We start from the raw sequence: 13,530 nt of genomic DNA, 5'->3' as shown, positions 1-13,530 counted from the left end.
GATTTATTTTTTACCATGCATGTTATTTGTGTCTGCTTCTTATGTATGAATGATGTTTCAGTTTTTTTATTCGTAAGGCATGTAAACCTTATATACAGCAAGCAGCTCATTGAAACTAGCACGCAACAGTACTCTGTTAACAATGTTTCTCTTTATTGAAGGATTGAGCTTCAACAGAAGCACTCACCAAACACCTTGATACTGTACCATTTTGTCGGTATGCCTTCATCTACCAGTTCAGAGCCTGTGTTGCTGATTAAACGGCTGACTGTAAAGGTAGGAGCTGAATCATGTAAATGTAATGTAATCATGTAATCAACTGAAGTTGGCTTTTATTCATGATCCTGAAAGATTTCCATTAGTGAATAAAAGTATTTCTTGGTTTTGAACATAATATTTTTTTTCAAATGATGGCTAAGGGAAAAAAATAAAATAAATTGCACCTGGCATTTAGAACTATAGAAGTTCAAGCAGGTAGCTCCATCAGCATGTGTAGGCTGCAAATGAACAGGTAAAGTTTTATTGCAATGTGAAAGAAAATAAGAAGAGACCCAGCTTTTTGGCTGTGGAAACTTCTTCAGGTGTCGTCTTTTCTTCTCCCTTCAGCATGGAATAAACCTTTACCTGTTCATTTATATCTGTAGTTTTGAAGATCCTTTATATTGCTAAACCAGATTTAATATTACTGTGTATTAGAAGTTACCAATGAAAGGAAGCCGGTTGGCCCACATAGCCCATTTGGTGTTTAGTAAGCAATTGGTTTAACAATTTCATCTAGCTGTTTCTTAAAGGGAGCCAGGATACTAGCTTCAACATAGTTGGGAGCTTTTTCCAGACCTCCACAACCCTTAGTGTAAAGAAGTGCCTCCTGTTCTCCGTTTTAATGTAGTTTACAATTCTATCATCTGACTTGTGTTTTTCTGTTGAATTTGAAGACGTCCACTGGGTTGAGTTTGTCATTATCAGTAAGGATGATGAATTTTTGCATCCAATCCCCTTTATATTCTTCTCTGATCATGAAAAAAAGGTGTGGTTATTTGTATGTGTTAGTGCCATACATTATTTTAAGCTGGCCATGTATCTATTTTGCCATCTCTGGACTGACTTCGGAGTAGAACTAACTTCTGCTAATGTGGCAACCAAAAGTGTATTCAGTATTTTTAAAAGTAGTCTTTTTAGTCCAGTGTACTGTACAATTTTAACCTAGCATTTCTTGTTTGAACTACCATCATAACACTACAGTATATCATATTTGTCATTACATTACTTGCCGGATGTAAAACAGGGAAACAACAAATGATGTGTAAAATAAATACCAAAGTCTTTTTCATGAGTAACCTCATCAAGCTCTGTGTTTCCCATTTTGTGTTTATAGTTTGTTTTGGATATCTGCATGTAATACTCTACAATTTTAACAGTGTGGTTAAAGTAGGGAGAATGAACACAGTTTCTGGCTTTTGAAACCTCTTCATTAGAGAGAAAAGCTGCAGGGATAGAAAAAGGAGAAGGAAGGACAAAGTAGATGAGAACAGACAATGAGCTGAAGACAGAGCGTCCAAATGACACTCTTCTGTAACTTCATTCATCAGGTTTGTCGAAGTGCAAAAACAGATCTACTCACAAGTCGACATAGCAGTTCTTTAATCTTCTGTTTCAACTCATAGTGCATTCTTCTCGTCTCTCTTTTCTTCGCATCTCTGCAGCTGATTTATACTCTCTGGAACAAGATGCAAACTGTGCCCTGTTTCAGAAATGGCATCACGCCACCATCTTATGTCAAAAACCTTGCACAAATTTATAACACACCTATGAAATTAACACCCATCTATTACCACACTCCTAGTGGCATCACAATATACTGTATAGACATTTTCAAAAATACAGTAAGTTTTAAAATACATTATGATTCTGAGCAATATTTTCCTCTTATTCAAGTGGGAAAATATATTTTTGTCTGACTTAAGAAATGTCTAGGTGCAAGTCCAGGATCTCTGGAGTGAGTGCCTAGTATCTTACAGGTGATGGTGGGTGCTACTGCTGTCATGTCCTTATTTTACTTTTCTTCCTGTTATGTTTCATTTCACTTCTGGGGTTTTGTGGTGTCAAACTGGTAAGAGTGCACTCCTGTTTGGGGATGCGAGAGGACTATGTTTATTGAGGCAAATTTAGATATAGTAAATGTACAGTTATATTTCTTCTTGTTACAGCTCCTCCAGCACTTTTGGTCAATTTCGGGCTTGCCAATGGACCCCTGCAAGATATTAGAAGAGTTCCCCCGTTGGCTTGAGAAACTGTCTGCACGGCATCAAGGCAACATCATCATCATTATAGATTCCATTGATCGGATACAGGTATGCAGTGAACGATTTAGCTGTATTTCAACTAATACTGTGTAAGTTTATCTACTTTTATCATGTCTTTATATTATGTGGACGAAAATAATATAATGCATTGCAAATTTCTTTTATATTTCTAAAAATCTAAGGACTTTATGGCTGAATTAAATATTATTTCAATTTAATTTTCTCGGTAGCCACAGCTGTTTTGTCACTCACTTATTGAACTTCTTATGCTTCAGTGTTTTTGAGCGCAGCCAGGCAGATTTGTTTATACAGTGCCCTCCAAAAGTACTGGGACAAGAGCCCGTTATAGCTGTACGCTCAGGAGATTTGAGACAAAAGCACAGAATATCCCGTTTTACCTTAAGGTATTTTTATGCGTAAGTGTTTTACCATTATACAACAAAAGTGCTTTTTTTTGTTTTGCACTTTTTTGTTAGATGAGCATAAGTATTTGGACAACCAAGTTTACAGGTGTTTCTAATTGCCCAGGTTATACGTTGCATACATTTCACACACATAAAAAAGCTGTGAACATTTAGGCCTGGTTGAAGTCTTTTGAAACTGCTTCTGAAGTCTTTCACTTGAATTAGTCGGCAAAAACCAACGTAAAGATCAGAGGACTCACTATGACGGGAAAGTAGGCCATTTTGAAAACGAGAGGAAAGTAAATGACCATCAGAGAAATTGGAGTGTTCTGAAAAAAAGGCAACAACTGGAGGAGTCGAGAATAGGCTGAGAATAGGGCGTCCAAGAAAACCGAATGCAGTGGATGACAGAAATATATTTCTATGTGTAAAGAAAAACCCGAAAAGTACTGTTAGTGAAATCAGAAATAATCTCCAGAGTGTGGGGGTGCAAATCTCAAGTACCACAAACTGCAGAAGACTTCACGAAAAGAAAAACGTCAGAGGCTGTACTGCAAGTTGTTAGCCCCTCATCAGCACCAAGAGCAGAATGGCTTGATTGGAATTTGCAAAAACAGTACGGAGATGAGCCACAGGAGTTCTGGAGCAAGGTTTTATGGATAGATTATAAATGACCAAAATGACCAAAATAAACATCTACTATATCAAACTGAAGGAAAGGCTAAAGTTTAAAGAAAAAGAAGAACAGCCAATGACCTTAAGCATACCACTTCTTCAGTAAAGCATGGTGGAGGAAACATCATGTCTAGGGCATGTATGGCTGCTTCCAGAGAAGGCTCAATGGTCTTTATTGATGACTTAACTGAAGGTAGAAGCAGTAGGATGAATTCAGTGATATAAAAACAGATCTTCTCTGCAAATGTAAAAAAAACATGGCAGCAGTTCATTACATAGCAGAACAGTGACCCGAAACATACTGCACGCTTAACACAGGAGTTCATCAGACAAAAAAAGTGGGACATTTTAAACTGGTCAGTCACCAGACCTGAATCCACTGGAGCATTTGTTACAAAGGAGACTGAAGGCAGAAAGCCCAACCAATAAGCAACAACTTAAAGAGGCTGCGTTAAGCAAATACAGAAACAAAGAGTCTGGTGATGTTAATGGGACGGAGGCTTGATGCAGGTATTGCAAGCAAGGGATTTGCAACAAAATACTGTCCTTTTCACTTCTATAATTTGATTTAAGTGTCCCAATACATAAGGTCATCTAAATTTGGGTGGGCTGAACAAAACATATGCTTTGGTTGAAAAATGATTAATTGCGTTTGCAAAATATGTCCTAAATAAAAGGTGAACTTCTGAACTGACTCAGAATAGGTTCTTGTACAGTATGTGAATTTCAATTTCTTGTGTATGCAGCAGGGAAACGCCAATCATAGGTTTCTGTCCCAATGCTTTTGGAGGGCACAGTCCTAGGGATTCCAATCAAAGAGCCACTGACCCTAGGAGGATATCAGGATGTCACTCGATTGTCTGCTAATTAGATGTTTGATAAATTAGCAAAGGTACAATCACCACGTATTGATTCAGGGAAGTGAACATGTATGCAGTCAGCATATTTAAGTTTTGCTGTTATTTACCTGGAAAAAAACATTTAGTTTGAGCACTCATGTTTAAATATTAAAACATTCACTTTGAAACAAATTGAGTATGTACAGTATACATGTGCGTTGTAATTCAAGAAAATGGGACATCAGAAAGATGTGAATAATTTTGAAAGGCACTGTAAATAATCAGCAAATCTACAATGTAGTTATTCAGTAGATCTCGGTTTGTCAAGCACTTTTAGTTTCAGCTAGTTTTGTTTTTTACAGGTGGTAAATGAAGAAAAAACTTGAAATATGAATGTAGTATGCTCACTTGGAGCTTGTACTTATTTATATCGGAGTAGTATTTTAATTGGTAGTGTGCAATTAATATTTGTCACTTATTATTACAGCTTCTGTTACATGTTTGCTAATTAGTAGTGCCACTGACAGTGTAATCCAGTGCCTTATCTCTAATTGGCTTTATGTAGCTTGTAGTGAGTTATTACTAAGATATACTCAGCCCTATGTTTATTAACGTGCACAAACAGCTACAACCTTAAAACATAAAAAGTACACCTTAATGTTCTAACATTCATGTTAATATCTGTTGTTTATAATGCTTTTATATTTGAGACAATTCTTTTTATTTCAGGTAAAGGCATATATGCTATTGATGGTCACCTATGTATTATTATCTGTACATACTCATCTAATTGTAAACCACTTAAAGTTCATGTACAATAATAAACATGCCACAGTTATATAAAAAAGTAGAATCAGGTTTTACTGCTAAAACATATATTTAAAAAGGTTGTTAATATTTTGTTTCATCAAATTTGTTTTAGGTAAATGCAAAAATAAGGAGCAAAGTATTTTTAATTTATGTTTGAAAGAATTTGTCAAAAATAACTGCATTAAAACCTCTTTTACTACTATATAAAACTGCTCAAAAACAACTCTATTTACAATGCTTTTTTTACACTTGAATTATAAATTAAGTGTTTCAGAACAGCTTTAAACATTTAACAAAGAATGGTTTACATGCATCACAAATAACCAGCGAGAAAGTAGACAATGAAAAGGAACATGCAATCTAACAGTTAATCTAACAAGTCTTTGCTTGTAGCTCCAAAGTAGTAGTGTCTATCCTGTTTGTAGTAACCATTGTTCTATTAGACATGTGGAACACTGTCAGTTGTATTCAATATTTACAATATATTTTTTAGTATGCCTTTATTTTTGGAGTGTCATGGTTTTTTTACAACCATGGAGCAGAAATAGCATGAGCACCAGGCTAAATATATGAAAGTCTTGAGAAGTAATCTGTATGAATGAACAATACAAAGATAGTCTTGGATCACATGATCAGTTATCCCAGGTTAAATGCTAATGATGATTTTTGTCAAATCTTGAAATTCCAATTCCTTCTATTTACTGCATGCTCTGAGGATGCCTGAGCCAGAACGCTTCTAATCCTCAATGAGAATGGTTTATTCTTTGCTGTTCATCTCCAGCAAGCTGAAAGGCACATGAAGTGGCTGATCGATCCACTGCCTGTCAATGTGAGGGTGATTGTTTCTGTCAATGTGGAGACCTGTCCGCAGGCTTGGAGGTAGGTTCCATAACACTCTCAACCACATTACAGCCATCCCTTGATTTATGAGCTTGACCTGTATGGGGCACATATTCCCAGAAACTAAACCTCATCATGTGTTCCTCTACGTATGGTGCATTTACTGCCTACAACGAGGTTTTATTTTATCGTAGAGAAAAATGTGTTTCACAGATTTGTAAATTGGGGGTGACTTGTATAAGCAAAAACATTTCTACCTATCATTTGCCTAGATTAAGCAGGTAAATTCATACAAACGTTTATTTAGCATGACTTACTGTGTGTTCTACAGCAGAATGAACTGATACAAATTTGTAATTTAGAGGGGTGGTCCACCATGTACTGTAAGGAATATAGGATTATGATTTTTTTCATCACAATTTAAATAACTTTCTTCTATTCTATTCAATGATTTTATGGCTTGTTCATCTCGTTACACCCCAGATTAATTCATTCACCAAGTAGAAATTGAATTTTAACTTTAAATTGTGTTAACCAAATTATTGCTTATGTGCTTGAAAGATTGTGGAATACTAAGTGACAATTGGTTCTTACTGGTGATTTCAATATTGATTTGGAGATATTTTCTTCCCATGGCTTTAATGTTTAATGAAGCTTTAGCTTATCATGAATTTGAATGTAGTCTGAATGTATTTTATGCAAGCAATCATCAATTTGTTTAGATTCTAGATTTGCTAAATGTGCTAGTATAATCTTATTTTGTTCCCTGCACAGATTGTGGCCAACACTCCATCTCGATCCTCTTAATGCTGGGGATGTGAAGGCTGTTATTAACACAGAGTGTCAAAGTGCTGAGATCAAACTTACCAAAGAACAGGTTAGTAAGTGCTCACATTGTCTTCTTTTGATTTGACTATTGTATAATGATCACCTTATGTTAGCAACACTAGCAGGCTATAATGACCATGTATTTTCACAAGATGAATGGGCATCCAGTATTATTGCATTTGTAGTGTCAATGAGAAGTCAGGATGTTGTTAGTTTTGACAGTAATCAGGTGGATTATGAACCAGTCACTTTTTGAAAGCTGTGAATGTTGTTTGAAATGATCTTCATACCCTGTCAAATGCAGTGTCTAAAGATTTTTGTAATTAAATGACTTATGGAACGTGTTACGAACTCTCTCATGGGTGCAGAAATAGCAGTTCTTGTTACCAAATTTACCATTACAGATACAGTACATTTACTTGCTCTGGAGAAATAGTGAAGATTTTATTATTGATGGTTAAAGAGGTGGTTCACATTTGAGTCTCAGTTCAGTTTTTTGGTGATTTCGACAGGAGAAGAAACTGGAAAGACATTGTCGCTCTGCCACAACATGCAATGCCTTGTACGTCACCCTACTGGCTAGATTGGTAACCAGGTAAGTGAAATTATTATATTTAAATAAATTGCTTTATCATTGATTTCTACAATAGAAATACAGCTTTAGGAAAAACAGCTATAGATTGTGACTATAGCTACCTCTGTGAAGTTTAATATATCCATTATGGGATAGAAAATAAGTTTTCTATGCTTATTTTGACCAGGTGATGCAACTTTGAACTAACTGTAAGACAAGTAGGTAGTTGCGTCTGCATGCGTAGGGTGCAAAGGAACAAATAAATGTTTATTCCATGCTAAAAACAGAGAAAAAGAAATGGAGAAGAACGCTCCGCAGCCAAAATGTTTCTTTTCTTTTCAGCATGGAATAAACCTTTATTTGTTCCTTAATTGCCAGACAGTTATCTTTGCTGATAACGCAAAAGTTGATGTTTTAAAGCACAAACACAGATCAAAACAATTTCATGCTACAGCCCCTTGCCGTGGGCACTGACCCCCTTCCTGTTTCCAACCAAAGGACCCACACGCATAAGTTAGACAGCTGTGGCAGCAGTAAGCAACACTGAGCACTAAGAATGTAATGAGTGAGAAGCAGCGCTTGAAGCCTCTACTGATCCCCCTCTGGCACCAGGGATCAAGCAGTAGACATTTCCATGCCAACGATGTAACACAGGACAAGGAGGCTTCATATGAGGCATCAATATTAATGAGCCTTTTAGGGAAGAGGAAGAAAGCGGTCTTCAGAATTGGAGATTTCCCAAATGTGTTGATAAGTTCCCAGAGTGCTCTTTGGACAATGAGTACACAAGTGATGAAGCGCTAGTTTGATATGGTAGCATTGAAGAGAAATAAAGAAAAAATAGGTTAATCATTTAATGTTTACTGTATGTTTTTCGAAAGCTGAATGCTAATGATCCTATATGTTGGCCTAGGAAGTGTTTTCAAGTATGAAACCTGCTAAGAGTTAGTATGACTCTTAATAGAAGACACATAGACACATATAGAGGAAGATTTCCCCTTTGTTATGCCCATGAATCCCCCAGGGATGACAATAGTGTCCTTTACAGAACAGAGACAGAAGTAACAACAGGAAAAAAGAGCCAGGCAGCATATATTGAAATTGTAGGAAAATTGAAAAGACCACTTTCACTAAAAGTGCTGGAATGTGTGCAGAGAATCATGAATTGCCTGTAAGGAGTTTATGATTATGGAAAATAGGAGAGTATAAATGCAATGAAATAACTTTGTGAATCTTTCTACTGCATGCCAAATCATAATTCACTGTGTAATTGTGGGGCCAAAATGCATTCTGCAATGCCTAAGGGAAACAGCAATAAATTATCTCTTGAAAGCTAAGATCAGGCTTCCTTTCAAAATTACGAGAACATCAAGACTAAAGATTAAATCAGTCTGTGAATACAAAGCAAAGAGAGTCAAACAGTCCCCAGTGGAAAATTTTAAATATGGTCGCATTCCATTCCATATGAATTTAGAAAATCTACTGTGCACTCCATCTCCCCCCTAATGGGAAGAAAGAGGAACTATAGAACTAAAAAATTCAAGCAAGACAGTATAGTAGTTTTTATTTGGAGATATGAGACTGGAGAGACCTGGGTTCAAGTAAGAACCAAAATTACAAATGTAATTTCAAGTCTGTTTACAAGTAATTAATTTTGTTCATTTAAAAGGTGTGTAATGAAGAATAAAATTCAATACCAAGATATTTGAAGTGTTTGACCTGTGGCACAATCAGGTACTGTCCAAAATAATGGACCTCTGACAATAATGCTGATGTGGACCAATTAAATTTTAGACCTTGAAAGAGCACCACAATCATCAGAAATAGTAGATGAAGCAGTGAAGGGGGATTGTGTCCTGCTTATAACCATAGATCTTCAGTAAGGAGAAATGGTGAAGGTTTTATTGAATATGGTTATCATAAAAATGGGAAGAAGCAGAGGTCAAAATAGTAGACTAATGAACAAGGTAAAGAACAATGTTTAATGTAGGCAGCCCAGGACCATACCCCTTGAAACAAGCAAACTGGGATGACCATTTTTTCGTGTTAACACCCTTTCGGCATTAACATATTGTATGTGTAATGTGGAGAATCTGGGGAATGTCCTTGGATTTAGAACTCCCTGGAATGAAGCTGGAAAATCAGAGACAGGATGATAGTTCCCACAAAGCTTGGGATCCTTTTTTGAATAATATGGATACAATAGCGTGCAGCGCAGTGGCAATGGGTTCATTTCCTGGGGTGCTCTCTGTGTGGAGTTTGCATGTTCTCCCCACGTTTGCCTGGGTCTCCCCCTGGTTTCCCCCCACTGTCCAAAGATGCTGGTAGGCACTTCTTCACTGTGACCCCAAATTGGATAAAGTGGTTCAGAAATGGATGAAGGTCATGGCAGTGCTGACATCCTTCCGGAATGAACCTTTCTAAATGTCGGAGAGGGAACTACTGTATATGGGGCTAGAAAATGAGATACAATTCAACAAGGCTCCATTAAGGACACCACCATTGCAGCTGTCTGTTCAAGCGGAAGACTAGGTAAACAAAAAGGTTGGGGAAGAATGTGGCTTCCCAAATAATATTATTGTGTATATTAAATAAAAACATTTGAATATTTTTGCTGAAACTATCATTTTAATATAGTATTTTCACCTGGTACAGGAGCCCAGTAATTGTTTTTTTTAATAATTGTGGTAAATGTAATTTGATGTTTTTTTTATCTCCATTATAAAAAAGCTGTGTTTCATTTCTCAGCCTTTCTTACTATAAAAAGAATGTGACCCTGACCTGTTTTCCCCCTATGTTGTCAGAATCCCAACAGTGTGGAGTATGGATGCTGCCCTTGAACAGTGCTTTCAGTGCCAGGACACAGTGTCCCTTTACAGGCTGGGGCTGAGAGTGGTACAGAATACACTGTGCACAGAGAGAGAGAAGCACATAATGAGAGAGGTCTGCTGCTCCAATTGACTCTTAATGTTATCCAAAGAATCATGGATGAGTTTTGGTTGTATTTTATTTTAGAGTAACCATGTATTACTGCATTATACATTATGTTTATGACTGATATCCTAGGACTGAAGAGATTATAGACAACCCTACCTTGGTACTTATTACATGTTATCACTAGTAAATGACTAGTACTTTTCTCACATGTTTCACTAATAAAGCAAGGTAAAGGAAGATGCTCTTTTCAAACTTTTCTTTTTACTTGAAAGCAAATATAGCTCTAATCTAATCTAGCTTCTAAGGAGGTTTAAAATTTCAATGTTCATTTGTACAGCTTTCATAATTTCTATTACTCTTTGATGAGCGTGACAAATTACAGTATAAAGATTAAGTTGGCAAGATAATCATTTTATATTGATTTCTAAAAGCTGTAATGAAAAATATCATTTCTTTGTGCTCAGATGGTGTGTCTAGTCTCTATGAGTCACAATGGAGTGAGTGAGTCTGAGATGCTGGATATGTTTCCTGATCTGACCTTCCCAGTGTCCACCTGTCTTCTGCACAAGCTGCAGAACCTGTGCTTTGTGACCTTTGGCTGCGGACTGATCAAGTTTCAGCATTTTCAGGTGGGATTAATTCCTATGTGTGGCTGTAAGGTTACATTCCATAAAAGTTGTCACTGGTGGATAATTCAAAAGTTTTTTTCTGAAAAACTTTAAAACCATACCTAGTGTTTCTTATGACCCCAAAAGGTGTTTGTTTTAACACACTAATAATTCATCATACCAATTACTAGGAAAGATGCTAAAACAAATGTCATGACCTCTTCTGCACACATTATGTCTTCTGTGCATATCCATGTAAAACATTGTGGATGTGATTATAATGTCTTGTATAAATGCAGCAACATTTATATAAAGTATTACCAAAATGTCTGTTTCTTCATAGAGCTGAATGGAGTGCTGACATGCTTTTTTTGGCCAAACCATTTTTGCAGAGTTGTTTGTGGTTTACTGTAGGATGCTCATTGATGTGAACAAAATTGTGGATTCCTATTTCAGGATTGCTTTTCGCCAAGCAGGTGATGACATTGTGTGTGGGTATTAAAAGTATCATTGCAACCTGTGAGATGCAGGTCTAAATTATGTTTCAGTATTATGAAACCAGCCACGTCAGTCTGTGCTGTGGAACCCAAGACGGCTGTAGTTTTCATTTTGTCATTCAGGCATTATGGTTGAGGAAGGAACAGTGTCTTGCTGTATGTTAGTTGCGTTGTTACAAGAATACTATCTGCCATGCTTTGTAGTTCATTGGCCAAACAGCCCTTGAACAGAAGTAATTTATGTTAGAAGCCTAGCCGTTGATGGCTTGTGGTGGCTGATGGGAAGTCAGTACTTTGTATCAGTATCAGTAGCAGATGGAATGTGCTAAATCTTCAGTTCAATTGGTTTAGGCATTCCTAAGACTGAGTCTTGACTGAGACTGAGACTGATGCAAGAACAAAATGGTGATCATGCACCCATCTTGGTATACATTGGAAAGTGCATAAGACATTAATGGTATGCTCAGTGAAAAAATACTTAACATGTTTGGAAATAATTGACTGTACAGTTTTAAAACAGTGGGAGTTACTGTTATGTTCCATGTATCAATGATGTACAAAAAAGATGGTGGCCAAGAGGCTGTCTTGCTTTATGCAGCATCATAATTTTCATCCTTTTGGTGCTAGAACTATACCTGTAAATTTTGGAGTAAACTGCCAGGTTATAAGCAGTAACAATACTGTATGTGTGATGGTCATGTTTCTCAAAATGGTTTATGACTCATTTAAGGTGCCAGAATTCTCTTAGAAGGTTTTTAGATATCTTAGCAATTTTTAAGTTTTAAATTCAATTAATCACGTGATTCATAAGTAGATGAGTTTGAAAGTGTTATAAAAACTATATATACAGGCCAGTTCATCATCTTGGTTCACACAGGACCCAAATTATTGCCACAAATTCAATCCCAGTGCCAGTAAAGATGCTTAGTACAATGTTTCCTGGTCTCCAAACATAAACAGTTTAAATAGTGGGAAGAAATCATAACTTCTAATATCTGAAAGCCGACCAATACTCTAGATAAATGTCTTTTTAATGCTACAGAACTTTAAAATATAGCAGTGGTACCAACTGGTAATTTTTCAACAGTATCAATTTAGGAAATATGACAGTTTCTATATAGAAATTCTGTATAAATATATTCTCAATTTCTGTATTAGTCCCCCCCGTCTCATCGTGGTATCCTTGTGAAGGTGGTGGTGTAGCTTTATATATTGAGGGTTATATGCATTTCCTTTCAGCCACAAAAACCTTTGGAGTTGGTCAGAGCTGCAGCTGAGGGTTATGAGAATTTCAATGTAAAGTGCTTCCCAATCTTATGTGCCAGCGATCTACGGATATCTTCAGTGGTTTACATCCTAGAACAAGATCGTGCATTTCATAAAATGATATCACCCTCTAAATCTGGGCTGTGTGACAGGAGCTTAAATTGATGGGTTTTTTTTTATCCTAGGCTTGGGAGGCAGTGAGACTTGAGTACATGAACGGAAAACTTAATTCTTCTATACACAGAGAGAAACTCATCCAGTACTTCAGCCAACAGCTCAGGTGTGTAAGGAGCCATTTTAAATGATAGAAATGAATAAATCACATTCGTTATTCTGTGTCTTTTCAGTCTAAGAGCATGTCATCATCCTTAGTTATCACTCATTACTCAGAAACAGTGAGACACAGGTAGTTTGTTATCTAATCGTCTTTTGAAAGTGAGTTTTTGATAGTAAAGGAAACCTTTCCTTCTCGGGCAAGCCAAGTCACAGTTCTCTTCTGGTTTTCTGCGAGGGGGATGCAATACTTTTCATGGGTTCTAACTTATGTGAAATCGGTATTGTGTGGGTTCACTTTTCATTGAATGAGGAATTATGGGTTTGTGGCTGTTGGTGTCTCACTTCCACCATTTCTGATTTTGTAGCCAGGACAGAGTGACGTGGAGGGTCGCAGACGAGCTGCCATGGTTGTTTCTGCAGCAGGAAGAGAAACCAAAGCTACACAGTAGTCTGCTCAACCTGTTCATCTCCCAGAATCTTTATAAAAGGTTAAGAGAATGCATTACTTTCATTAGTTTCTTTATTCATTATAAAAACATGTAACACATTTATGTCTGAGTGTTTTCATGTGCTGTGCCTAGGAACCCCCTTGAATTTCCCACTTTTATAACTGCCTGGGAACTTCATAGTGGACAGGATTAGTTTGACATAAAAAAATAAGAATGGTTACAAA

The 13,530-nt window shown here is 36.7% G+C and overlaps 1 protein-coding gene across 1 annotated transcript in view; it reads left to right on the top strand.

The window, feature by feature from the left end:
- nphp3 (nephronophthisis 3) overlaps positions 1–13,530 on the top strand; it is a 46,369-nt gene that overhangs the window by 17,344 nt on the left and 15,495 nt on the right. Inside the window, exons 12-20 of the mRNA XM_088918825.1 lie at positions 162–276; positions 2,208–2,351; positions 5,813–5,910; positions 6,646–6,748; positions 7,212–7,294; positions 10,078–10,216; positions 10,675–10,839; positions 12,767–12,861; positions 13,223–13,345. Coding sequence (XP_088774951.1) covers positions 162–276; positions 2,208–2,351; positions 5,813–5,910; positions 6,646–6,748; positions 7,212–7,294; positions 10,078–10,216; positions 10,675–10,839; positions 12,767–12,861; positions 13,223–13,345 — 1,065 coding nt within the window. The remainder of the gene's footprint in view (positions 1–161; positions 277–2,207; positions 2,352–5,812; positions 5,911–6,645; positions 6,749–7,211; positions 7,295–10,077; positions 10,217–10,674; positions 10,840–12,766; positions 12,862–13,222; positions 13,346–13,530) is intronic.

This window comes from Atractosteus spatula, chromosome 6 (assembly GCF_055471065.1).
Source record: "Atractosteus spatula isolate fAtrSpa1 chromosome 6, fAtrSpa1.hap1, whole genome shotgun sequence".
Classification (NCBI taxonomy): domain Eukaryota; kingdom Metazoa; phylum Chordata; class Actinopteri; order Semionotiformes; family Lepisosteidae; genus Atractosteus; species Atractosteus spatula.
Note: the sequence above shows the minus strand (reverse complement) of the source record. Positions and strands in the feature narration are given on the sequence as shown.